Source organism: Paralichthys olivaceus, chromosome 4 (assembly GCF_024713975.1).
Source record: "Paralichthys olivaceus isolate ysfri-2021 chromosome 4, ASM2471397v2, whole genome shotgun sequence".
In the NCBI taxonomy this organism is placed as follows: Eukaryota; Metazoa; Chordata; class Actinopteri; order Pleuronectiformes; family Paralichthyidae; genus Paralichthys; species Paralichthys olivaceus.
In genome coordinates, this window is record NC_091096.1 from 12,880,505 (window position 1) to 12,908,152 (window position 27,648).

At 42.4% G+C, this 27,648-nt stretch overlaps 1 protein-coding gene across 1 annotated transcript; it reads right to left on the reverse strand.

Annotated features, from left to right (window-relative positions):
• Positions 1-2,795: 2,795 nt before the first annotated feature.
• On the reverse strand, positions 2,796-27,429 carry LOC109623603 (dynein axonemal heavy chain 10-like). The gene is made up of 73 exons (XM_069523780.1): positions 27,118-27,429; positions 26,582-26,812; positions 26,211-26,401; positions 25,842-26,040; positions 25,538-25,732; positions 25,193-25,363; positions 24,673-24,849; positions 24,443-24,601; positions 24,166-24,344; positions 23,690-23,841; positions 23,416-23,580; positions 23,120-23,327; positions 22,833-22,989; positions 22,250-22,729; positions 21,998-22,156; positions 21,798-21,914; positions 21,620-21,722; positions 21,320-21,498; positions 21,016-21,227; positions 20,773-20,929; positions 20,426-20,659; positions 20,224-20,346; positions 19,898-20,131; positions 19,562-19,785; positions 18,963-19,232; positions 18,684-18,867; positions 18,424-18,558; positions 18,067-18,219; positions 17,759-17,947; positions 17,280-17,426; positions 16,895-17,086; positions 16,646-16,764; positions 16,399-16,557; positions 16,147-16,282; positions 15,941-16,063; positions 15,724-15,855; positions 15,374-15,590; positions 14,982-15,101; positions 14,737-14,882; positions 14,507-14,659; positions 14,146-14,406; positions 13,877-14,049; positions 13,693-13,786; positions 13,383-13,550; positions 12,839-13,027; positions 12,280-12,451; positions 11,994-12,197; positions 11,830-11,910; positions 11,521-11,718; positions 11,266-11,427; positions 10,980-11,154; positions 10,595-10,776; positions 10,366-10,502; positions 10,062-10,279; positions 9,670-9,891; positions 9,365-9,512; positions 8,927-9,206; positions 8,608-8,837; positions 8,237-8,510; positions 8,036-8,140; positions 7,784-7,938; positions 7,544-7,698; positions 7,182-7,365; positions 6,847-7,047; positions 6,198-6,407; positions 5,977-6,072; positions 5,711-5,882; positions 5,494-5,625; positions 5,138-5,349; positions 4,886-5,053; positions 4,312-4,492; positions 4,093-4,238; positions 2,796-3,994 (listed from the first exon to the last, which is right to left on the reverse strand). Exons 1-73 carry the CDS (start codon positions 27,286-27,288, stop codon positions 3,848-3,850), a joined length of 12,984 nt encoding a protein of 4,327 aa, XP_069379881.1. The 5' UTR covers positions 27,289-27,429; the 3' UTR covers positions 2,796-3,847.
• Positions 27,430-27,648: the final 219 nt, after the last annotated feature.

Below are 27,648 nucleotides of genomic sequence, written 5' to 3' on the forward strand. Positions count from 1 at the left end.
CAAGGTACAAAAGAGATACGGACTGCTTTTCACCTGCCTTTGCTGTCGAGCTATCCACATTGAAATGTTGGACGACATGTCAACGGATGCCTTCATAAATGGACTTCGGTGTTTCATTGCTATAAGAGGAGCAGTACGTGACATAAGATGTGATCAAGGATCTAATTTTGTTGGAGCTAAAAATGAGCTAAATGAAGCTCTCAAGCAGTTGGATGCTAATCGTCTGACCACGTTTTTGGCTGAGAAACAGTGTGACTTCAGCATGAACGCTCCACACGCAAGCCATGCTGGAGGTGTATGGGAGAGACAGATCCGAACAGTGAGGAATGTTCTTCGGTCCACTCTCTCACCCTCATCAGGCAGACTGGACGATGCTTCTCTAAGGACATTCTTCTATGAGGCAGCAACTATTGTGAACAGTCGTCCACTGACAGTTGACAACCTAAACGATCCAGATAGTCCAGAACCACTAACGCCCAATCACCTCCTCACCATGAAACCCACTGCAGCCTTACCACCTCCTGGCAGATTCATCAGAGAGGATATGTATGCTCGTAAGAGATGGCGTCGTGTTCAGTATCTGGCAGAGCAGTTCTGGGGTCGGTGGAGAAGAGAGTACCTCTACAATATTGCCACCAGACAACGCTGGCATTCTCCAAGGAGAAACCTCAAAGTCGACGACATCGTGATGGAGAAGACAGAAGATCTGCCTCGCAACGAGTGGAAGTTGGCTAAAGTTGTAGAGACAGTAACTGATAAAGATGGACTGGTGAGAAGAGTAAAGATTCAGATTGGAGATCGGAAGATAGGAAAGAAGGGACAGCGTTCTGGCAAGCCATCCATTGCTGAACGTCCAGTACAGAAGCTGATCCTGCTCCTTGAGACTATTTGACCATCATCTTCTCTCCTCAGCCATATCCTTTACAGTATAAAGAGTTTATGGACAATCTAATGGAGTCAAACTAAGATTTAAAAGTCTTATTGATTTAGAAATCATTTATGCTTTACATCCCATAAAGTGATGAAAATCAGTCATGATTTGGTGGGAGTGTAAATGACCATTAATTCTATAATTGTTTCTAAGGACATGTTGTTTTCATTTAGTTTCCTGATATGCTTTGAAGCCAGGTTATTATTTAATTAATGAAATTAGACGCTAAATGCGGGACTTTTATTTTGAAAGCGCCTCGCTATGTATCAAAAGCATCCGTTGTTGTGTGCGTCTGCGTATTAAAAGTGTGACAGCAAGGTATTTCTACCTCTCACTGAGGACAATGCGCGCTCAAGGCGACGGCACGTTACGCACTGCATTTGTTCTAAATGAATTATGAGCTGCAGCTTCTCAGAGGTTCTTATGAAACCACTGGAGCTGAGCCCGAGATGAGGAACTGCCGTTTGTTTTTAACACGACAGGGTATAAAACAAATATAGCTATCGATCCACCCACCCATCCATCCATCCATCAATCCATCCATCTATCTCCAGGTGTCAGGTTACAGTGACCTCTCTCTACCTGTGCTTTGGGGACATGTATGTTTACAGTCATTAACCACAGAGCTGCTCCTGCTCCAAACTAAATATGTGGCCCTGCAGCTGAGAACTCATGCCCAACATGTTGATCTGTGGTTGAGGGTGAGTACACCTCTCAGGGCCCACGAGCTGAGCTGCGGGTTTCACCAGCTGTGATGCTGTGGACTGCTGGTGAGAGTTGGTGTTAACATTCAGACTGGCACAAATCGCCCCCTCACACACTACGGGGAGGGAGAAAAAATAAAGCCGATGTGCGACTGAGTGAGCCCACCTGCTCTCAATCACAACAAACGGAAACTAGGATTGGGGGGGAGGCTTTGGAAAATGGTGTGCCAGAGTTTTTTGTTTCAGGGTACCCTTGGCATTTTCTGAGGCTGTTTGGTGCAGAGCAGGAACTGGAGCAGTGTAGGGTTAATGTAAATCCCACAAGCAGCTGAAAATAATTTGACCTCTGAGGAGGGAGACAGGGGTTGGTTCCATTGAGAGGATTTTCTCATATCTCTCATTTCTCTCCTACTTCCAAAAGTCCCTTTACAGTGTAAACACAAATAGCAGCATTGCCTATTGTCTGTGTAGTTTAGTGATCTGTCCACTCATATAAAGTGTTAGTTACTTGAGCAACACACCATTCTCTCCCTCTTTCCAGCAGGGGAACATACACTCCTGTGTTTGGTTGTAAACAGGCTGCAATCCTCACTCTTTATCATTGTCATACTACACCCCCTCTACCATTGGGCTCTTTTGCCCTGCACATTTCAGTAATGTGAAGCATGATGATGATCTCAAATGAGGGTAGCGACCTTTAAGAAAGAGACTTGACGGCATTTAACCAGCAACAGTTTTCATGTTGCTGGTTGTTTGCCTTATTATATTTCTATTTCACAAGTTTAGTCAAACCAGCACATCCCTGTTTACAGCTGCATGACTCAGACTACATGATATATGTTGTTACGCCACACCAGTTCACCAGGGGCTGTTTGATTTTTTTTGATTTTTTAGAATAAACCTGACCTGCTTTAACATGCTGACTTCAGCATCCTCAGTTACTCAGTGCAGCACTAGATCTGCTACCTATATTGCAGAGAAGACTTGAAAAAGCTACTCAGGCAAAGTAGAAAAACTTTAGCAACCTTTGCTCGTGTTGTATTTTCCACTGTGGGCAGCAGCTTATGTTTCCCTTTTAACCTCAGCTGAAATGTTCAGTCTCTGTCATAATTCTGTCAGAATTATGAAATATTTTCTTTAGGAAAGAGAAAAATCAAATGTTATTGAGCAGGGTTAAAATGTTTTATTCTTAATCAAAGAGTAGTTGATGTTTTGGTATGAAAGATCCTGACCCACTGTAGGATACTGGCACTTAGCCCATTAACACCAATAAGAAATCCCCAGAGCTACTGTCCAGAGCGAGGAGCTCAGTACTGTTGAATGCTGCCATCTAGTGAGGATATAAAGAAAAGTATGAAGTAAGCAATAATGTTTTCAAACGTTTTCAAATAACCCTATGGATTAATTTTAAAAAAAAACCCATGTATTTAACGTAACTTATTTGTGTCACGGTTATGTATTTTCAGTGTTCCTCTCATGTTCCCTTCTGCCTTCCTCTGTGCTCCACCCTCTGATCCTCCTGTGTTGTTCTCTGTCCCTCTCCTGTGTTCCCCTTCTGCTTCAGTTCCTGTTCCTGTCCCACGGTTGCGGGTCTCGCCGGGCTCCGCCTCAGTTCCTGTTCCTGTTCCACGGATGCGGGTCTCGCCTGGCTCCGCTTCAGTTCCTGTTCCGGTCCCACGGATGCGGGTCTCGCCTGGCTCCGCTTCAGTTCCTGTTCCTGTCCCACGGTCGAGGGTTAGGCCGGCGCCGGGACAGCTGGGGCGGTGGTCGCTGTGGTCTCCTCCGGTACAGCGACAGCATCGTCATCGGTCATCTCCTCCTGAGTGTCGACCTCAGCGTCAGCTGCTATCTTCTCCAGAGCCTCCTGTGTCACAGCAGCAGCCCCAGCTGCTATCTTCTCCAGAGCCTCCTGTGCCACAGAAGCAGCCCCAGCTGCTATTTTCTCCCAAGCCTCCTGTGTCACAGCAGCAGCCTCAGCTGCTATCTTCTCCCGAGCCTCCTGTGTCACAGCAGCAGCCCCAGCTGCTATCTTCTCCAGAGCCTCCTGTGTCACAGCAGCAGCCCCAGCTGCTATCTTCTCCAGAGCCTCCTGTGTCACAGAAGCAGCCCCAGCTGCTATCTTCCCCAGAACTCCCTTTGACTGGACTGCAGAAGCAGCTGATTTTTTTTTGTCCAAAACAAAACAATTACTCTTGGAAGCTTTAGTCTGCCTTTAGTCTGCATTGAGGTATAAACAGACACCCTGGAGCACCCAGTGGGAAATGTGCATGGTGGTGAACAGGTCTGCCTCAAACACCAACCCCACACCCATCGCATTCCTCCTCAAGGACGTGGTGTACACTGGTGTTCGCAGCGTATTCTGTGGTAAAAAAAACAACATACAAAGCATTTTAGAGAAATTATCAAAATGGTGAACTTAAGCTTAGAAAGGAAGTAAGAAGTGTCTGTGGTCCACACCTCTAAGCTGAGTCGATGTGCCTCTATGGGTATGACTTTGAGAATGGGCAGTTCAGCAACCAGAACTTTTGGTTTACTCTTCACCAGACAGCCCTTCTCCATGTCCCAGTCTGCTCCTTCCAGATACATGCCGGACACAAAACAGCCTGCAGGGAAAAGGGTGATCAGTCTTAACTCATTTCTAATCACGCTGCAAAAGGATAAAAGTGATTTCATTACCTTGTCCCGGTCTGTCACTGACTTCTTCCTCGCTGTGGTACTGAGTAACCTGTGTGTACAGTGTGGAAAGATCTAGAGGCCAACCATTTTTCCTGCATGCATCTTGGACCAGGGCAGTCAGGTAGGACTCTGGGATATGAAGTCCTGATAGCCACATTACCTTGGGCTCTCCCTCATCCACCTGATGGACACAAAACACACAGACACAATTTGACTTAAATATACCCTCTCATTCTGTTCTAACCACTGTAAATGAAGTTATGATTTCATCAGTTTGTTTGTTTGTAGCAGGATTACGCAAAAACAACTGGATGGTTCAGGAAAGAACACACTGAATTTTGGTGCAGATCCGGATCAGAAGCCAGATCCAGCATTTTTTAAAATCTTAATGAAAATAATTAGGGTATTGATTGATATCTATTAGTCTGTACAATTGGGTGCAGCTTGATTGAATTTAAGGGGACTGTTGGGCCATGGTGGAGTAATGTGCTCGACTGAGTGCCATTCTAGTTCCACAATAAAACAGAAAGCTACATGTTATTGATTATCTGTGATAGGGAGTGTCCATCCTCACCCAGTGTCTGTACTGTTCATAACGCTTCTTGAAGTGACTCATCCAGTTACCAAGTGACTTGAGTGTATCAGGTGCCAACTTCTTCCAAATGGCAGGAATGTGTCCATTAAAAAGGGCCCGAGCGACTTCATCCAACTCACTGCTCATACCCACCTCGCCCGACAAAGCCTTTACAACAGAAGAGAATTAGAACAAATATAAACCTGTGTGAGGCACAAATATTTGTTTTGTAAACCTCTCCCTCCTTCTCACCCTCTGCAGCTCAGCCAGCGAGCGCTGCATGCGGACCACCAGTTTGTTGAAGCGTTCTAGTTCTTGAAGCAGCACCACTGACGTTGGGGGAATGTCCATGCCAAACTTTTTACGGATCATGTCCATGTCGAATAATTTTGGAAGCTTACTCTGAATGTCCTGGGCCACCTGGCTGATGTATTGATCCCGACTGATGTTTCCACCAGATTCACCTGAAGCATAAGAGAATGAGAAAAGACAATAAGAGCGAAAGCAGACATCCTTTGACAATATAGAACAACTTCTTCTGAAAAAATATCAATGTTAGGTTTAAGTTTTCAAGTTTAAGGTGGAGAGATGACAAAATCATACAATACCTGTCTGAGGCTGCAGGTCTATTAGGTGGGTCCACATGTCTTTAGCTGCTTGTGTGTAGTATCCTATCTCAGCATTAGAATGAAGACCAAACACCTCTGGTGTATTTGCCAATGGCAAAGTCTCAATCTCATCTGTAACACAACAGTGTGAAATAAGTGTAAGCTGAAGATTCTCTTTAAAGTAAGGGAATGAAATATATTGAAAATAACAACTGACCAACATATATTTTCTTAGGCCCGTTTAAAGGGATCTTGTAATCTACATCCTTGTTTTCAAAGAAGTGGAAGCGGCGGGAGGTGTAGAATAGGAAATCTCCAAGGTACTCGTCCATGTACACAGCCAGGATCCTGCGGTCAAAGCTATCTATGGCTCGTCCACCATACATCACCTATAAAAGATAACACACACATATTTAAATTACAGCATCAGTGAGCAGGATGAAAAACATACTGTCTATTAAATCAAAATGAATTCAGTCTTACCTCCCCAATGAGGTACTTAAGACTTCCCCAGGGAATGTTGCTGTCTCCCTGGTTGTGAGACTTGGTCAGGTAGGTATTCAGGATCTCCAAACACACCTGTTGAGCACAGTTATCATGTTTAACAACAAATAGAATGATAGCACTTAATCAGAAGTAACAAAAAGAAAATCTAACCAAATCTATTATTTCCTACACATAATAAATTAATATGTGGCACTTACAAAGAAATCAGAATCGTTGAATTCGTAGGAGACGTTCCAGCCAATCTTGCCGTACTTGCGTCTCTCTTGCACCACAGCATGGAAGAAGGCCAGCACATACACCAGGCTACGGAAGGCAGGGTGTGGGCATTCGGTCAAGGTCTCGTGAGAGATTTTGGAGTACGTGGCTCTCATGTTGAGCTTGAGTCCATTGGGAGGCTCCGTCACCACCTGCATGCATCATTAAATTACATGTAAACACAGTGATTCATATTCGAAATCTGTTTCTATAATTATAGTATTTTCTGGATTACGTGTACATTACAACAGCAGTTTAAACAAATGATGTGATCTCATATACAGCTTTAAAACTCTTCACAAAAAGAAACATCTCTATCAACAACTTGTACACATATATGTTCCAAGTGACATTTCCTTTTTAAAAATATTTTTTACATGTCAATTTGTTTAAATAAAACAGGTTAAAGGAGATTACTGCACCAGTTTCTAAAAAAGAAAAGAAAATCAATCAGTGTTTTTCCCATAACATAGAGTTAAACAATTCAGATACAGCACCTATATGTGAAAATCCTGGGGCCAACTAAAGGATCTCAAGAAGTTAAATCTGCCATCCACAAACAATGAAGGCAAAGGGAAAAAAATGTTTTACCTTAAGTGACGTTTGCAGTATGCCAATGGGGAAATCCTTAATGGGGTTGGTAGTGATCCACAAGCGGAAGTTGGGATGGGGCTTGGTGATCCTCTCTAGGGATTTCTCAAGATCCTTCAGCCATTTCACCAGCAGGTGGCAATTCTGTAGCATCAACCACTGACCACGGGAGGCTGCATTCTCCAGCAACTGCAGTGCGACCTTTGTTAGAGGTAGAGAAGACGATTACCCTCAACATCTTTACTTTTTATACATACCTATTGGGACTACTCCTGATACATATTTAATTTGGCTACAGTTTCCTAGCCTTGATATGTAAAAGAGTTTTTCAGTACCTTCTCTTGGCCTTGGCCCATAGCAAGGAACTTGAACTTGCTACCCCCAAAGCCTGACCTCTCAGCTAGTTTCATGAGGTCACTGGCTGGGTCAGAGCCAGGACTCAGGATGAAGATAATGGGGGAGGAAGGTGTACTCTGTTCATAGATTGCATCAAAGTTGATCACAGGTGGCTGAACATACCTGAGCAGAAACACAAGATAACATGTGGAAACTCTTGATAAGTCTTTCTGTTAAAATAATCACATGTTCTGGTAACCCCATCGAATAATTGCACCTGTCATTGTGGTATATAAACATACGTATACAGAGACATACATATACTGTGTGTGTGTATACAGAGAGAGAGAAACAGTCTCACTTCTTGCCCATAGTGACAGTGACGTAGTCGGTCACAGCTCTGTAGACTCTGTCAACACGGAAGCAGCGCAGCAACAGCAGCTTCTGAAAGGCTGACAGGTTCTCCTGATATTTCATGGGGAATGGAGCCTGTTCTGGTCCGTCCAAGTCATACCACTGAGGTGGGGACAAAAGAACGAGTTTTAAACTCATCACCAAGCAAAACACCTGCAGTGAGACCTGTGTCACTATGTTCACTTACAGACTTCCAGTCAGCAGAATGTTTCTCCACGTCATCAGGCAGAGAACCAAACTGCTCAGGAAAGAGCTCTGCGAGTTTCACTATGTCTTCCCAGCCCTGGTCTGGAAGCCAGTCACAAGGCTTTTTGCACTCGCTCTTTTCCAGGGATAGATTACCTTTACACAGGAGGTGGAAAAACATTCACATTTTCTTTGAACATTGGGTGCATACACATTTTTGTGTCCCTGAGTTCAACTTCTCTGGATATCTCACCCTTGATGAAGAACTCCAGCTCTTCCTGAAGTGCTCTCCCTTCTGCCTGCTCGATCTTGATGGTCATGTTAAAGGAAAAGAGCAGCTTGTGTCTCTCAAACAGACCTAAGGATGTGATGTCAGTTCAGGTTATAAAATTATACCAAATAGTGTGCTTTATCAATTGTTTTTGTGATTTAGTATCATTTCTCATTACTGTACCTGTGCAGCCATAGTTATAAACGCTGTATGTCAGAGTGGTCATGATGTTCTTCAGTCTCTGGGGCAAAACAGAGTCAGGCAGAGATTTGCGCAGTGAAAAGTCAAACACTTGCAGGTAGGAGGCCAGAGAGTACTGGTACATGCTGTTGACCTGAGCCATTTCTGTCAGCACAAAGAACAGGATAGCACCACGCTTGGCAGCTGGTCGGAAGCCGTCTCTGAGTTTATCAATGTCCACAGATGTCTTCTCAGCCAACTTGAGTTTCTCAAATACCTGATGATCACAAAATCAAATAAAGAAATTAAATAAGATGAATGACCTCATTGAATTTGCTGTTCTTCATTCCATTGTTTGCTGCAACCAAACTGACCTCACTGGCTTTTGACTTTGTTTCCTCCAGTGTGCGAACCAGCTCAGTGTTATCCAGTATGTTGCCTGTACACGAGGCCAGCTCTCTGAGCAGAGAGTCCCCAAGGTTCTTCAGCAGCTTCTTATTGTTGCTTGTTTCCTGGATCAGATCCTCACGCTGCTCCTCCAGCTCCTTCTTCTCAAAGCCCATGATGACACTCAGCAGCTGGTCCTCCAGACCCTTCAGCGTCACTACATGAAACACAGACAAAGGTTTTTTTTAGATCTGCTATTCAAATGTTACAGACAAAAACTATTGTTGCCATGCCAAAAGATCTTACCAGTATAATTAATGACCATAGCTTTTCCAAACACTGATGGGTTATATTTGGGGTTTGCCAGTTTGGTGTTGAGATAAAGTTTAAAGTTGGGATCATAGTCCACCTCCTTGTCACCCAGCATGAGGACCTGTCTGCCCTCTGCTCCTTTGACATTCTTCTCCAGGACATTGTCAATCACAGGGTCGATGTACTCGTCCACATCTTGGAAAAGGAATGGGAAACCATATTTGATGGCCATCTCTAGCTGCTTCAGGAAGTCTGGATCATTGAAAGATGAGATCTGGGGAAAATGATCACAGTGTCAGGACCACATGCCGGGATTCTTTCCAAAATGCTGACTCTGGGGCTGTCAGCAGTGGAAACCTGTCTAAAGCAGTCACTCTGGGACTTGTCAGTAGTAATAACACAAAACTTGTATTTGCATGAAATCTTTTGTACCTTGAGGTTGTTGTTTTCTTCTTTCTTCTTGATCCAGGAGATAGCTTGCTGTTGAGGATCAATACACATGGGAAATCGGCTCCCTCTGGTTGTGAGGATCCCATTTTGCACTGACAACTCATCTGGAGGCAAGCCCTCAGATCCCCATCTGCAGTAACATACAGGGTTTATATGAAACACATACACTTAACCCCACAGCACCCACAGTTAGAGTCGAGCACAGAAAAAATAAAGACAAATACACCACAACACAATTCAAGTCTCAAGTTGCAAAACCTGTGATGAGCACACAATCTAATTCTCACCTGCTGATTTCTACTTCATCAGTAAGAAGGCTTTCCACTTTGAAAGGCTGGCTCAAGGGGATTCCTCTGTCCTCCACATCCTTAACCCATACTTGGTAAACCATTTCATTCCTGAAGTCCCAGCTGAAGGCCCCTTCATAGCTCAGGAAAGCAGCAGAGATCAGACAGTCGCCAAGGAGACGCACACGCCTCTGCTTCAAGTCCTCCAAATCTTGTGTCCACCTGAGTGGGGATAGTAGAGAAGAGTGGGTTGTAAAGACCGATAGGTAGAGACACAAAGAGACGGCGAGAGGTAAATTTGAAAGAACCAGATAAGCAGCTCTTAGCAGGCTAAGTTAGTCTCAGAGAGGCAAGTGATGTAACTTCCTGTGTTGCATCTTTTACAGTCTCACCGTTCATTTTCAGAGCTCAGGCCCGAGATGAGTTTGTCAGCTGATATCAGCCTCCTCTCCATGACCTCAGCCTCCTCCTGAAGCAGCTGTTTCTCCTCAATAGCAGCTTGATACTTATCTCCCAGAGCCTGCAACTCTGTCTGGATATTGCTGAGCTCGCTCTGAATGCGTTCCAGCTCCTTCTTACTTTGAAAGAAGTTCTTCTCTAGATGTGCCACCTAGGAAATTAATGGAAGAACCACTGTTTAATCTGTGTTCATTCTTATGGAGCATGATGGAATACCCCTTTCAAACTTTGCACTACCTTCTCTCTCTTAGGTTTTATCTGCTTGGCAACATCACAGTAACCAACGATAGCCTCAACAAACTTGAGCATTCCTGAGCCAGCTTTACTAATAGCCTGCATCTCCTCAAGGGTTGTCTGGAGGTTCTTCAGGAAACCTAGCCAAAGGAAATGGCAAAGATGTCGCAAAAGGTCACTAGTGTATTACAGTTTGTATGGTAGCTTTTCATTGATCATGAAGCTGACTTACCTTTGACAGTCCTGACCTGACTGCTATTTATGGAATCACAGTCCATCTCCATCAGTGAACGTAGGAAGTTAGTCTCTGACATCATCCCCTTAGCTGACTGCCAATTGATCTCCTTGTAGCCACGCAGCACCAAGATGCACTCACAAACCATCTGCACCTGTTTGGGAGGCTTGGCAAAAGATCTGCACAAGGAACCAGCAAGAAAGGCAGATCAACAGAGGTATAAATAGATGGTTTCAGTTATGTCAGATGTATTTGCAAATTAAGTATATTTTGGGTTATCATCTATTTTCTTGACAAAGCTTTAGTATGGGTTAAAGACGCCGTTTTTTATCTATTCATTCGTTTTTTCCACTATAGCATGAAAACAAGGAGGAAAGGTTACCTGATCTCTGTGACATCAGATTTTTCCAGGCCCTGCAGGGCATTGCGGGCCGCTTCTAACGCTGGCAGAGCTTCAGCCAGGGAACTTTCAGCTTCTTTCTTCTCAACAGCAATCACTTTGTTCTGCTCTTCAATCTCTTTGGCTTTGTCTTCTGCCAATGTCTTTTTCTCCTCAGCTAGAAGGAGAAGTTATTATAAGCGGATTAAAACAGCTGTGTCTACTTTGGGTAGCTCACAATTCATTGTAGTTCTGTTCTAACCACAAGATAAGAGATGCAGTCACTGACCGACAGTGGTGTTAGTGGCGATCTCATTCAGCAGGGTTTCACAAGCTGTTGACTTCTCAGCGAGGACCACCTTCTGCTCTGCTAGCTTGACATTCAGCTCAGCTAGCTGCTGACTGGCCTCCTTCAGTTTATCCAGACCTCCCTCTAAGTGCTTGCACTGAGCTAAAAAAGGAGGGAAAACGTTAACAAAATAAAAGTCGCTCAAATAATCACAAACATGAGGAACCAAATGTGTGATGTATTCCGTCCTCTCACCCAGGATATACTGGTCGTTGTCCTCCAAGAGTTTAGAGTAGGTGTTAATAAAGTCCAGGTAGTTCTTTGGAGTAACATAGTTACTACGCCGGAGTTTCTGCTGGAACAACTTGCTGTAGTCACCCACAGAAGAATGGACCATGCATACATGATCTATCACGTCTGTGGAGAGCGCCTTAGGGATCATGGGACTCTCACCTGTAAAAAGAAAAACTAAATTTTGAATTCTTGTGAAACATGTTTTAAAAGGCTGAAACAATTATATCCACAACAAATGCATTTTGAAAAGATGTGAGTATTATTACAAACCAAGGAAAGACTGTGCAACTGCAAGTAATGCCTGTGGAGGCCATGGCAGGAACCAGTCTATCACAGTGTTGTTCATCAGTCCTGACAAAGAAAGGTAAACATAGTTGGTGAAATCAAATCAGACATTATATTACAATTAAGAGATGACTGACAATATATTTCACCTGGGAAGTTCCTGCAGCGTGTCCTCAGGGTGTCTCCCACTGGGGACATGCCTAAAACAATATGAAGGTTATTGGCACTCTTGTTGACAAAGTACTGCCACAAACTTTCTTTCGAAGGACCGGCTCCCATCTTAAGAGCCTCATCGCGAAGCTGGTTGACAACTGAGTCCTTCTCCTCATCAGGGAACAATGCAGGAACGATGCCTGTTAGAACAGAGAATGTTCAGCTGAACATTTTAAGAAAGAATAATGTATTGTGAGCCAGGACATAAGAGTGACAACCAACCTGAAGTCAGCATGTTGTTGATGAGTTCCAAGAAGCCCTCCTCAGCGACATGGGAATCAGTAAAGAGGAACACCATCTTCTTATTTTCAATGCCAAGCTTCAAGTACAGTGTTTTCAGGTCTTCACGGAGGTTTGACTCACTGTATCCTCTGCTTAATATGATCTCAAAGACCTGGGAAAAGCATATTTCTATTATGGACTGCTGCAGATTTCTTTCCAGATATCGTTTAATCCTTCTCAACCCCTCAAACACATATCTTCCACATGAGTTTCTCTTTTAGCACCTTTGAATAGACTGTTGTTTCCACACTTTCTCAAGCTTCACTGAAGCTTGTAGAGTACTGAGTTAAATATTCTGAACTAAGGTTTGAAATTCTAATGGCAGTAAATGAAAATACTAGACTTTTTTTGTCTTGTGTAATTTTTTTCCCATTGCATGATGTAAAACATTTGGTGGGTAGATGTTAATAACACTTGTTTTGCTTTTCTATAACTGTGTAACTGTCTATCATTAGGAATCATTTAGCCTTTACCACACCCAGCATAGATTTTTTACTACCTCACATCCAGCAGTGAAAGCAGCAAGCTTGGTGAGGGACTGCTTGCCAGAGCCTGCCACACCGACAAGCAGTGCATGGCCTCGATCGACACGGATGATGCGGTGCACTCGGGTCAGATGTTCCAGAGCGTCATCAAACAGTACTAGATTCATCCTCGACTTGTTCTCGTTGTATTCCTCTAAAATGTCCTGCAGAGACAGAGAAAAAAACACTGTGGTCTTTCAGTAAATCAATCCAACCATCAGCTCTCATAAGGCTGGAGCCAATCTCAGTTTACAGAGGCCCAATGTCAGGGTTTCTTGCCCGGTTATTTGTGGAGGAAAGTGGAATATTTTCTTTGCAACCATATTTCTGATGACCTTGTCCTTGAACTCTGACCAATCACCTCCATCCATGTGTGTTTGAGTTATTTTGTACACACACAGAAAGGAGTGAAGACAATACCCTGCTTGTGTGACTATGCTGACTCTCATGGTAAATATGGGAGTAAATAACAAATAACTGTCAAAATGTATTTATCATACTATTACAACTTGACAATACCTGAAACAGGGCTTTTGAAGCATCATAGTCATGAATATCCTCATAGACTCTGGGTTCAGTCTCACTGAGGGCTGTCTTGTAGTCTCCAAAAAGAATTGGGTCCCTGATGACGACCTCCATATCTGACTTAAAATGCTCCTCAATCAGCTTCTTTATGTGGCCTTGTACCTGATAGCAAAAACACACATTTGATACATTAACTGAAAAACAACACACTATAACTACACTATTTTAATACAGTAGACTTTAAACCTGGAGGAACAGTTCCACATGCTATATTCACTAGTTATGATTTATTATCAATTATTACCAAGGCTTTGTCAGTCTCATCAATGAGTCTGTCATGGAAGATTCTCAGGCACTCGTTCCTCCAGACTCGGACAAACTGGGTGACAGTCAAAAACCTGTAAAGCACAGACGTTTTGAAACACAGCCCTTTTACTGCAAAGTGTTAATCTATTAAGTGTTAAGTGAGTGAATGTGCTTGATCACACCTGTCTGGTTTGGTGAGAGTTAGTCCATTGTAGACTCGTGACAGGTCCCTCAGGTTGAAGATGTAGTGGAACTTGGACGGAGTGGGCGGCAAATCTTTGATGATGCTGTTGTACAGTTCCAGTGTGCAGATCGTGATTTCATCACACACCTTCTGTATCGCCTCCTCAAACGGCTAAAACATTACATCAAGTATATTGAATTTGAGTGATTATTTTTTACAACTGAGATTCTGATTGTGTATTGATCCATGTGTGAAAGAGAGACTCACTCTGGTGTGGCCTTTGATAATGGATGCATATATGAGGTGGAGTGACTCCACTGTAGGGAAGGGGATGCTGAAGACACTGAAGAGCGAGATGAAGCGAGGATCCACCTCGTTCCTCCCACCTCCTGCTTTTCCCATGGCAGCAATGAAGCCGAGGTCTTTGAGGATTTTGTAGTTCAGCTCCTTCCCTCGGTCATACATGCCTCCTCGATCCAATAACAGCTTCAGAAGTGCAATTGGCTGCTGTGTGTTATAATTATCCACCTGGATGAGCATATAGAGCATTAGAATAATGTTGAATATACAAGCGCTGTCATTCTGCACAGCACAAGAGATAAGAGACTTGAATGCTTAAAGAAAGAACCTTTGGCATATTCATATCATCCATAAAGATCAGCAGTCTCTTTCCCATAGGAGGCCCGTAGGTCTCTTTGGTCCTTTTCTCCACATTGGCCTCCAGGTTCCTCTGCACGTCCATTGAAGTCGTTCTGGATGAGAAGTTGATCATCAGAATATTCTAGAAACAGAAAGGAAGACAGGAGTTTAACCTCAAATGCGATGACATTGGATGAAATGTTTAGACAGCAAACATACCCTTGTGTCTGAATTGAGGTTCTTGAGGAAGTTATGAATGGTGGCAGTCTTAGAAGTGCCAGACTCGCCAACCAGGAGCACTGGCCTTTTTATTTTCACCATCTGTTCCAGGATCCAGCTGGCTCTCGTGGTGTCGACAGTTGGCACTAAGGCAAAGATGGAGGGGGAGGAATTTAAATCAATATTTACATACTATATTGTAATATTACGTAAGCTTGATTTGTCCTCACAAAATTTATCTTTACCTAGTATATCAGAATATTTCATGTCATGGTTGTGAATGTATTTGGCGACCAGGGAACTCCAGGGAACCCACTTCTCCTGTGTGCCATCAAAATGGAAATCATACAGAGTCGGTAGGTATCCTGTATGGATGAAGACATTTTCTGATTAATAATAGGACTCAATGGAGCACACGACAGATAATATCTGTCAAAGAGTAAAACTTTCATCAAGGTATTTATTCATTGAACCTAAAAACCTAATCAATCATGTCCACTGATTTTCAACAGTGATGACAAATGACAACCTATTCATGATGGACAAGGGTATTTTTATGATCTCATATTATTTGTGCATAATCTTGATGATGGCTGCTAACTTCACAATCATCTACACATAAATCCTTTGTTCTTACCTGGGATCTCTCCAGGTCCTGCCAGGGTTTTCTCATCGTGTACGACAGTTAAGCAGGAAACGCTCTTGATTAACTCATCAAACTTGATCCTGCCACTCTCCAGCAACGTGGCCCCTAGTGAGCAGTACAGAGCTTCCAGGAAGTAACACTCCAGGACTTCACCACTGCTGCTTCCACTCTCAAGCAGTGCATTCAGTGTCAAGCACAGCTGAGTCACCTGAAGATACCATCAACACAGTCACAATCAATGTAAGAAGCCTGAAGATGGGAATTTACTGATCTTCGTTCGATTATTTATGTATAAATACAACAACACAGGTACTGGAGTGAGCTAGATGACATTAACCCACCATGTTTAGATCTGTTTGTGGGACAACAGTTTTCAGTTTCTGGCCTTGTTTCCCATCAACAATGCCATCCACGATCATGTCAATACAGCTGTGCACATATTTCTCAAACAGTTTATTCAGAACTTCTTGTTCCTAAAACAGAAAAAAGAACAGTGTTGAGATTTTATTCAATTACAAGCAAGTAAAATTATCACATAGTGCTAATGTGTTCCCAAACCCTTTCAGGTCTGTTGTTCAGCCATCTCTGCCAGTATGGGGTGTATCGCAGGTTTTTGGGGTCAACAAAAACCATCCCACAGCGGGAAACAGTAGCAGGGGAAGCGTACTGCAAATCTCCCACCTGTAACAGCAGAGTTTTCTTATGATATACACGTTGAAATGTGGAAGAGTAATCTTGACAGCAATATTGAAATTAAGACAAACCTCGAATAGCAGAGCACAATGATTCTGTAAACGGATCCGTTCTCCATTGGCCAGCGTGAGGAGCTTGTTGTCATCCATCACTGAGTTCATATTCTCGACCCACAGAGCATCAACATCACCGTCAAACAGGATGTACCTGTGAGTCAAAGGTTATGTCAATTTGTTATGTTGCAGGAATTCTCTCTTCTCGAAGTGTATGCATTAAGAATTATATCAGATCACCATTTTTTAATCAACTTTTTTTTTTTTTACCTTCGCTCTTCTCTGTCAGTGGGCTTGTTGATGTCACGAAAGATGTTAGATAAGATCCCATCAGTCCAGTCTCGAGTGTCAGGATCCAGAACACCGTAAAGTTCAATGACACTCATGGCTTTAGGGCTCAGTGGATACATCTTGGTTTGTAATCCCAGTCTAACGATGAGATATAATAAAAGTTAAAATTGTCCACATAGATGTCAGGAAGGTGGTACTAATGTCGGTGATGTAAATTGACACTGACTTGGTCTGAGCTTGACATAATGTGTTGATGACAACTGATTTGCCTCCACCTGTTGGTCCCACAACCATTGTAGTGTGTCTGGTCATCATTGTCTCATAGATCTGCACCACTTTATCCACCTGAAACCATAAAGAATAGGGCATATAAATATTTAACAACTCATAGGCTGAAGCTAAATATGTGTGACTGAAATTTAGCAGTCTAATTTGTGTATCTCAAAAATTTCAATCTCCGACTCAGATGAGTCACCTGGTGAGGCAATATGACGTATGTGTTTTCATGCAGGATGTGTTCCACAGCGTCATTGAAGTTGGCATAGCGAACACGAGGGCAGTCCAGCTGAGGGAACAGGTCTGAGATCAGCCCGTGAAAAAGTGGCACGTCCTCAAACACAAACTTCGGAAGGTTCATGTCCCGGAGAGCACGCATCAACACCACATCCTGCGGAGTGAACATGGTATTTTTTGTCAAAATATTATCAATCAATATCCAGAATTGTCTCAACATCAATCAAACATCATTCTATACCTGTGGATTTACAAATAATTCCTTGTTTTCATTATAAATTAAAATCTGAAGGAGGGGTTTTCTATTCATTCTATGACAATGAAAAAAAAAGGTCTTTGGTCTCTACCTCATTGAGGTCTGGCGAGCCTCTCTTCATCTCTCCTGCCATCACTAGGACAGACTTCAGAGCTCGAAGACCAAAGTCATAATGAGACTGCTTAGAAAGCTGTTCACGAGCCAGTTTATACAGTACTGTCATCTTCTTTGCCAGCACCTGAATTGAAAAAAGTGAAGAGACAAAATCCTCGTAAGAAATGTACATGTGTCACAACACTTGTCCGTTTTCAGTGTAGAGTTACAGATTTATCCATGTTTACTGTAAATGAAGACTTGTCTTTTTATGCTTAAAAGTATCAAAGAATCTTTCCAAAAATTCATTATATATCATTCTTGTATATGCATTTTACCTGAGAACACATATATACATATTATACATTATATTAGCATTGCATATACATGGAGGAATACTGTGTACATTACTCAGGATGAGAGCATCACATAAAAAGCAGCAATGTCATTTGTGGTTTTTGTGTGTGTGTCCATCACCTTGGCCATAAGGAAGCCCTCAGAGAAGAGCATGATCTCACAGATCTGCTGCAGGTCAGGCACAATGACCACCACAGGCCTGAAGAGGGCTTTCACTGATTCTGGCAGCTCTGTGCGTCCTGCATAACCTGGGTTCATGGTGATGAAAATCCCCATGCGGCCGTCCAGGCTGATCTCCTGCCCTTCAAACTGATGTGTAGAAAAAGAAGGTGGTGGTAAAATAAATCCCTCTAATCGCTTACATGTTGGAAATTATAGGAAAAATGAATTCATTCATCACTGGCTCTGTGTAGCTACAACAGCCTTACATGAAATTTTTTAAGGTGCAGAATGAGAGCATTGCGGATGGTCTGGATTTGGGAGGAAATGACTGACAACACTGAGGCATCAATACGATTGAACTCATCGAAGCAGCCCCAGGCTCCACACTGGGCAAGACCAGACAAGATCTTACCCACAGCCTGCACACAAAGACAGAGAGAAGGAAGGAAAAATGAAGGAGTCACACATTTTAACATTTGTGGGGGGGGGTTTCTTTGTGTGATTTGTTTATATTTAGACTTTTTCCATCCTACACTGAGAAGTGCAGTAGCACACATGGTAATCAAGAAGCATTTTTAACAATGTACTTCTTAGATATTATTAGATAAGTGGTGGCTTCTTACCATGTAGTCCATGCCCTCACCACAGTTTGTAACCACACAGAGCAGACCTAAAGCCTTGGCCAGATCTTTGGTGGACTCTGTCTTTCCTGTACCAGCTGGTCCTGCAGGAGCTCCACCCAGATACATGGAGAGGGCCTGCATTACAAACACACACAGACATCCTGTCGTCACAAAACCGCTGACAGAGCAATTTACATATGGCTGCTTGTTCATTATATATTATTTGTTTTGTTGGTAAAAACATGCAGAACTTCTCAGACCTGGGTGAGGGTGAGGTAGATCCTGTCTGTCAGCGGGGTTATAACCAATCGACCATTCAGTCCCATGTATTCGTACCCGTATAAGAAAGAAGCACTGCACTGACGCACAAACAGGTCGTCTTGTTCCTGCACCCAGTAGAATCTCAGCTGGCTTTCCCACTCAAACTCTCTTGCATCCATTATACTGGAAAGACATTTTTTTTCATTGAAGTTTACCTTCATACACATTAGTTATATTTTCATATACAATAAATACAGTTCAAATTGGGAAAGGTTTACCTGTTTAGAACAAAGCTGTCCACAATGTCTCTTGCATGTACATTGATGATGAGCACAGTGTTGATCTTCCGTCTGTCGTTTTTCTTCATAGGTTGTGTGATGCGTGTTACCAGCTCGTCTATCTGCTGGTGCATTTTCTTTGCATAGCTCTTCAGTGCACGCTTCTCTCCTTTCTTGACATTGTTAAAGACGTCCTCTACCTCCCAGGTCCACCACACTTGATTGGCAGCCAGCACCATCATGCCCTGGTACTGCAGCATCCAATCCACCCTGAAAAACACGGGAATGACAGACTCACTTAAGCTCAGTTGCACACACGGAACTGATCACATCACCGAAATTTAAATAAAATGGTAAATGGAATTTCACTATTATACACTAATACAGCACTTCTATGCATATGCATATATAGCGCTTCTCTGTTATTCAATCATCCCATTCACACACTGCAGGCCATTGTCAGGTGTAATTGGGATTTCAGAGTTTTAGCCAATTCAAATTCAACATGCAGACTGGAAGAGGCAGGGATCAAATAAACAACCCTCTGATTAGGAGATAACCCACTCTACCTCCTGAGCCACAGTCGCCTTTACACACACCTGCTCTTGTCTTCACAGTACGAGAAGATTGCTTCTTTTGTAATCTGTCTGTTGGTCCTTCTCATCTCCAGTAGTACTCCTGTCATCCATTCCTCCACTCTTCCCTCCACTGGGACGGGTTTCCTTAGCTCCATCACTTCCCCCTCAGCAGACACCATGGCTCCAGCCACTGTCTCACCATTGCTGTCCACGTCAAACCTCAGGGATGCTATGTTGTCATACATCTTGTGGAAAAAAGAACAGAAAAATTTTGAGGACAGCGTTTCACACACATGGAAAGCATTATTCTTTCCTACTTTAAAAAAAAGAATAAGTTAAGTGTCTTGAGGATAATACCTTGATCATGTGCTCCTGGACACAAGCAGGGTCATTACTCCCCAGAATGCTGAGCAGTTCATCATCAGAGATGAAGAAGAAGCGAGGAAACACGTTCCGCTTCGAGTCCAGGTAGTCACTGAGACTCTTCTGGCACCTCTCCAGACCGTCACTCAGGGCCTGCAGGTCTGTTAGCCGGTTGGGAACCAGGCAACACCGTTTAATGTTTGGGCTCTTCACTGTGTCACTCATTATCTACACAAGAAATGAAGAAAATTACATTATTTGGAGATGTTTAGTAATAGACTACTCTGCTTTCATCAGGCTTATATTCTAGCAACACTCACTTCTTTAAACTTTTTGTCAATGTTGTCAAATTTCTTGGCTTCTTCGGGTAACTGCGAGCAAATGTCTCCTCCAATGAATATGCTCTCCAGGTACATCCATTTTCGTTGTACCAACAACAATACCTGTGAAAGAAATATTGTTTCAGTCGGATTTTTATGTATAAGCTAAAGAGTGATGGGAGATTTGGTGGCTTCCACTGACCTCTATGGTCTCACTAATGAGGGACAGGTCTTTTTCCCATTGTTGTATGGTGCCAAGGAAGTGTCCAACAAATCGGCTGCCTGCCATGCTCTGTAAGTTCATGGCATCGTTTTCCACGCTCAGCAGGATCTCGTCCACTGCACCCAGAATAGACCCACGTTCCTCAGTCCCTTTGAAATAGGGCAGAACACTGAACTTCATGCTTTCCCAGGTCTCCACCACCTCCTTCACTCCCTGTAAGCAATCACACAACAGATGGAGAATAAGTCTTAATGATTTCACTGATACACTGAAAACAACTGATCCTTGACTCCTGTTAGAAATCATTCACAAAGACAAATGATTACCTTCTCAATACTGAGCTCTTTTACAGCAGAGGTGACAATGTCACTTATGACATTTACATGTTTATGCAACTCCATAGCAAACATGTTATTCAAAGTGAAAGTGCCAGGGTTCATCTCAAAGCTGGTGCCGGTCTTTTCCATCAGTTCCTTCCAGTGTCTGTGTCCAAAAATATAAAAACGTGTTTATATCCTGGTCACAATATATCATCAGTATTTCAAATGGCAGTTGGTTTTCTGACTGACCTGTCTCTGAGGGCCTCATTCTTCAAATCCAGCAGAAGAGGCAGAGACTCTCTGAACTCCTTCATGTGTCCTTCGAGGAAAGAGGCCACAGGTAACGCCCTCACATCTTTGGGCAGCTGCATCAGGTTTTTGATGAAACCCTGAACACCCTCCTGGAGCAGCTGGATATTTAGATCCACCCACAAGGTCTGAGACCACTCTGTCTTTGCATCCTAGAAGATTTCAGGACAAACATTTTAGACTTTGTTGACCAGAATTGTATCCCAATATTTAACTTGAATTTCTAAAAGCCAACACATCCCACCTTCTGAGCTTTATACACATCATATATTTGTCTCAAGCCTTTCATATCCTTCTGCATGGTGATAAGCTCTGGGTACAAAGAGACTGGTAGGTCCAACAGCTTCTGAGCATTTGTTAGCTCCTGGTGTCCACCCAATATCTTGGCAAGCTCTGCCTCATATGTTCCCATAATGCTCAATCCTGCAAAGACAAAAGGAGAGAGACTGTTTTCCCCTGCACTTTGGATGAATCTGGTGAATCACACAAACAATCACTTTAATTATTTTTCTTGGTATAAACTCCAACTGCAATGTTCAAGTACCTTTCTCCAAATCAACTCCCACAGCTTGAGGACCATGCATATTGAAGCTCTCAGCAAAGATAGACAAGTCCTGTGTAAATTCTTCAATCTTCTCCTTTGTAATCTTTGGAGATAAATAGGAAGTTAACCATACATGCAAATCTCTCTAAATGTTTCTTTTCTGTAGAATGTGTCTTACCTGACTAAATGATTTCTTGACATCTGTCAAACTTCTATCCACTTGTCTGGATTCTTTAAAAAGTTCCCTCCACATCTGGTCAATATCGGCCTCCAGCTCCAGTTCATCGTCTCCAACCTATGCACAGAATGTAACGTATGAGACGTTCAGCAAGGGAAACCACATATGTTTTCAGGGGATAATAATTTAACATACAGTACCTCCACTTTGTACATTGCCAGTGTTCTGTATCTTTCCTTGATATCCATGAATCTCAGTTCCACCTCCAAAGACATGTCCCTGATGTCTGAGATTGTAGCAAGGGCAGACTTCAGGTCTTCAAAAGTGTCAGGACTTTGTTTCAGCTTTGCAGAGAGTTGCTTTAGCAGGAAATAACCATAAATTGATGATATCAAAATCAAAGAACATTTATAATAAAACACATGCATCAACTGTGAAGCACGATTCAGTACCATGAGTTCATCTCGCAAGTTGAAGAGATCCTCTTTGGCAGTCTTGTTGAGCTGGCTCCCAAGTGAACTGATCCTGGACTCAACAGTCGTCTGCACAGTGTGAACCAGAGGCTCCAGGTTTAGATGGATGACGTGGTCCGTCTCAAAAAGTGGTTCCAACCTAACCTCCTGACTGATACGAGAAAGGAACTGCAGCTTATCATCATACATGACCACGGAGGTTTTTTTTCCTGCAAATGTTTCATTGACCATGATTTTGTTCTTTTCCCAAAGAGGCCGATAGCGTTTCCAGTGGCTCAGGTACTGATCCACAGAGACGAGCAGCCGTTGGACATTTTGGGAGACTGTCATGGCACTTTCATTTATCTGAGGATGCTGACACACATCGCTGTAGAAGCTAAATGTCACCAGCTCATCTTCGGCTCCCACACGTTGTGGAGGACACTCAATGCAGGTCCCTCGCATCCAACGCATAAATTGCTGAAACACAAAATTTGGCCAGAATTTATTCTAACAAATAAAGTGAACAAATTATATTTTCTCAAAACATGGCACATTACACTGAGAATCATGATGATCACACCTTGGTGCTCTCCACACAGTCTCTGATGCACTTCATGATTAGCCAGTAGATCTCATTGCTTTGGGGCTGCAACACAATCTTTGGGGAAGACAGGATGGCATCAATTTGGAACAGGGTGGTACTTCCCATCAGTGCCATGTTGAATGCCTGAATGCTCCTGAATGTGAAGGTTAACAAGATGGATGTTACAGTGGCTAAGAGAGATAATGTACTGCAATTCAAAGACACGATGATAAAAACTGCTCACAAAATAGATGACTTCAAAGACATTGACTTTGTGCATTTACCTCATCACCATCTTTATAAGGGAGTCAAACACTTTGCCTTCCCAGTGTTTGTAATAATCTACCATACATGTGGCTTTGCCACTGCTGCTTTCCATGATCAAGTGTTCTGTTTTAGTGATGAGGGCTCCAATGTCAGCATACTTCGTACTCAGCAAATGCACAGTTTTTAGCCGCTCTTGCTCAATATGTTCACAGAACTCCTTGATGCCTTGGAAAAACAACAACATGCATTATGTCAATGAAAATAAGTTTGAATGATTATAATCAAAAAGTAATATTCTTCGGTTTTTTTCTACCTGGCAAATTATTAGATTTATCTGGGACTGGACATTTCAATAGGTTGGCCATCACCATAGACTGCAGCTTGGAATCAATGTCTCTCTCATTGTTCTGAATCTGATTGATGACAGACTCAAATTTTGTGACAGCCTGGAGAGCTTGTTTGATGAATTCAGAAATACCTAAAACCAAATAACACATATGATGTGAATTATTTATTTCATCTGACCACGAGTTTGCATAAATGGCCGTTAAAGGGATTAAATATTTCAGGCTCTGTATGCAACGTACCCAAGGAACTCCAGTTGAGTCTTTTGAACCCAAAATCCATCACTTGTTTGACCTCTGTGATCTGTTTAGGCAGCATGGTGAACTGTGCCTCACTCAGGCTGTCCATCACAGAGTGGTAGCACTTAACAATTCTTTTCAGATCATCAACATACCTAGGAACAAGGATGAAACAGGCAAGGGATTGTTTTTGTTGTTTAGAATAAACTTTGCTCTCAGTTACAGTTTTCATTGCATTTGTCTTTTTTTTTCTTTTCCAGGGATACAAGGAAGAGCCCATTAACGTCTGGAGCAGATTTGATGAAGGGAGGGGATCCTGGATTTCTTTTTTTCACTTTTTTGACAGATTGATTTTTTTCAAACTTTTTGTGAATTTCTCTAGATGAAAGAAGGACTAATATCTGTGAGGGCCTGAAACTGGGTTGCTTTGTCTACGGGGACTGTAAAGTATTGACTACATTGAGTGCCATTCTGGTTACCTGAAGAATTTGTGCCTCTGTAAAGTAACATTTTGAGCTAGAGGAGGCAAAGAGCAGCCCAGTAACTCCAGGTGTTTTGTTTCAGAAATGATTTCCCCTATCTCTGGAGCAAAGTTCACAAGGTATCGCACAACCCTCTGTAGGCTTCCTTCCTCGTGAGGGACATCCTTAGACACAGCCTGAGAATGAAAGAAATCAGAGGTAGACTTTAGTATGTATGTATTTATCACAATACAGAGCATGAGCCACAAGTAAATAAATAGCAACAGATAAATACCAATTTTGCTGGGATTTGGTTTTGAGTGGTAATCATGACCAACAGGGATTTTTTCATTAGCAATGGCAATTTGTGTTCCGTCTCCACCAGCCAGTGCTCATGCTTCTTCAGCTCATAGTCCCTGAACTGTATTGCCACTTGCACATACTTGTCCTTGGCCTGAGCAGAATACAGCAAAAGTCAAAGAAAGGATTTCAATAACATTTTGGTGTCTGTCACCAGTAACTCACCACTTTGCTCTGATTACTCTCCATTATCTCTGGCACCTCCAGGAAGGTAAGGATGGTGTGTTTGATGCGGAACAAAAGAGATCGGACCCAGCTGATGGATCCTGCCACAGGAGGCTCATCCTTATTTAGCGGTGGTTTATCCTTGTTTGCCTTAAAGATTTCATGTATGCTGTCCACCTATAACATAGACAAAAAGACTTAGGCACTCTGTGACAATGATTACTCTCCTTAAAATTATACCAATAGTATGTTTTAGTTGCAGTATAACTTCCAGCTTTTTAAATCATTAATATACTGAACCTGGATCTATCACAGGTAAATATGATAAATGTCATAGTTAATTACTACATTTATTTTGTTTAAACGCAGTGTAATGTTGCAAGTAATTTAGGTTTGAATCATTCCTTGGCTTAAGTTGCTTTGCACAACACCTGCATGGACTCACTGTTCCTCCACATAAGCTTTCTTATGATCTGATATGATCACATATTATCACATACAAGTTATTCAAGCAGAATACCTCTTTGCAATACTGAGCAAGTATATCATTGAACTTTCTCATCAAATGTTTGCTGATGGCCTCTCTGGAGCGGATGTGTTTGAATTTCAGGAGCATGTCAAAAGCAGCAGCAGAAGAGCGAAGTGTCTTAAAAGACTGATCAATGAAGTTGATGGCCTCTCCCTCGATAGCCTGCGCAGACACATGTAAAAAGTAAATCACCTTGATAACTAAGGCACAGCATACAAAAAATGATGCAATGTTATTGGTGCAAAATGACAAGTGCATTGATCCTGCTGTGTTTAATTACACTGTTTGATTCAGAGTGTTTTAGTGGCTTCTGCATTCTAGTTGTGCTAAACTCACCTGAGCTGCAGTGTCAAAGTCTTTCATGATCATTTTCCAGCTGCTCTTCTTACACATGTTGAAAGGATTAAAATTGACCCCCTCAATAGGCACAACTAGACCTTCCACTCTGCACAGCACTTCATCGATGCGTTTGTGTTCACCGGTCACACTTTTCAGCTCTGGACCAAAGATGTTATAGAACTCCTCTAAAACCTGCACCAAACAAATCAGGAGAATCATCAAAACTGAGGCGCTTGTTACACGTTCAGCTGTTCACTTACTGAGTGAGGGGTAAGTATTTATAAAGATTATGTTCACTCACCTGCAGAACATTGTACAGGTCCTGGCATATGGAAGCCATGTAATCAGTCCTCTCAAACATTCTCTTGTGGTCAAACTCCCAGCGTGGATCTCTTCCAGATTCTTCAATTTCAGCGCGCACCTCAAAGTAGGTCGACTTCCATCGGTCCAGAACCTGTTTAGCATCATGCACCTTGGATTTGGCCACCTCCCTCTTATCTCTGTCCAGGGCACAGCACAATGTTGAGTCATACTCCAACTACTATCTACTATCTAATACCAACAAACTATTTGAATAAAAGATTCTCCCTGGAACCTTAATGATATTGAAATTATGAAGTATAGTTTATGTAAAATGTATCTAAGATTCCATGTAAATTTAGTTGTATACCTGAATAATGTGTTGACATCAATTACTTGAGACACACGTTCACAAAGCTGCCAGGCAATGCGTTCCATCAGAGGGACCATACGTTCATTTGTGTTATAGTGGGAAGAGATTATCCAAACAATTTGCAGGCTGTCCATCAGAGGAGGGATTGTTTCCAGGAGACAAACAAAATTTGCTCCAGAGGCCAGATTCTACAAAAGACAATGGTAACATTTAAAAAACGTGAAGGTGAGGACAGAAGAATAGAATAGATAGATCAATATTTATACTTCAAAACATTCTGGGCAAGTGTGTTTTATGTAACTGCCATAAATTGGTAGTCACACCATCAATGGTAAAAAATCTGTACATTTCCAAAATGTGCAGCTCACCATGAAATGTCTTTCCAGCGTGCTGAGGAAACGTAAATTATCGTCTGACTCAACACGGTATTTATTAAGTTCAGCAACTGTTCCTTCCAGGGTCTGAACGATGCTTGCATCTGCTTTGGTTATCACCTCCAGGATTTTCTGTACCATGGGCTGTTTGAGCTGCTGACTCAGAGCGCTCAGGATGGAGGCACGCTCCTGCCAAAAAGCTATCTCAGCCATAGGGCCAGGTGCCTGGAAGAAAAAGGAAAGACATTGATTTTTCAGACTCAGGTTCCAGATAAAATACAATACATGAATAAAATTCATAAAGAGGCACAAAAAAAACTGATTTCACATTGGTATATGGATATCATCATTTAGTTTTCAGTGATCTTATAATTTAATTTTGAGCTGACAGAGATTTAATCTTGTAGGTAATACTCAAGACATTTCAGCAGCAACTACATATGTAAATTCTGATTTTGACCTCAAGTCTTAACTTTGATACCACCATATCGGCCTGGGTTGAAAATCAGAATAGAAGAGGAGTCTCAGACCTGTAGCTTTTTGTTTTGCTGCTCCTCAATAACAATGGTAATCTGAGTTTGCCAGTTCATCACACACTGCTCCAACTTCTCCACCACTTCTGGATTAGAAAGAAGCACATCCACCTCTGGCTGTAGGTCAAGCTCCGGCATGTCCAGTGTGACCTCATCTGTCACAAACATAGTGATTTTTAGATGTAATTATAAATAAATGGTATGAAAAAAGTTTTTAAACTGAACAGGTGTAGTAAGGCTGTAGTATATCTAAAGCTTCCTAGACTATTTTCCACGGGATCAAGCTGGAGCTGTGGGCATGTCTTGAAATCCATCTGAACTGATGAAGGCTCCTTTGATCAAAGAGAAGAGGGTATGTGCTCAGAGGAGCCATTAGAACATTAGGATGCTAAAAGGAAAATGCTACGTCATCAAAGGAGCCTTTTTTCTTCAGAGAAGCTGGATTCCAAGACACACCCACAACTCAAGATGGATCCTGTGGAACATAGTCTAGGTCATCGGCATCAGAAATTTCAGACTCAGAATAAA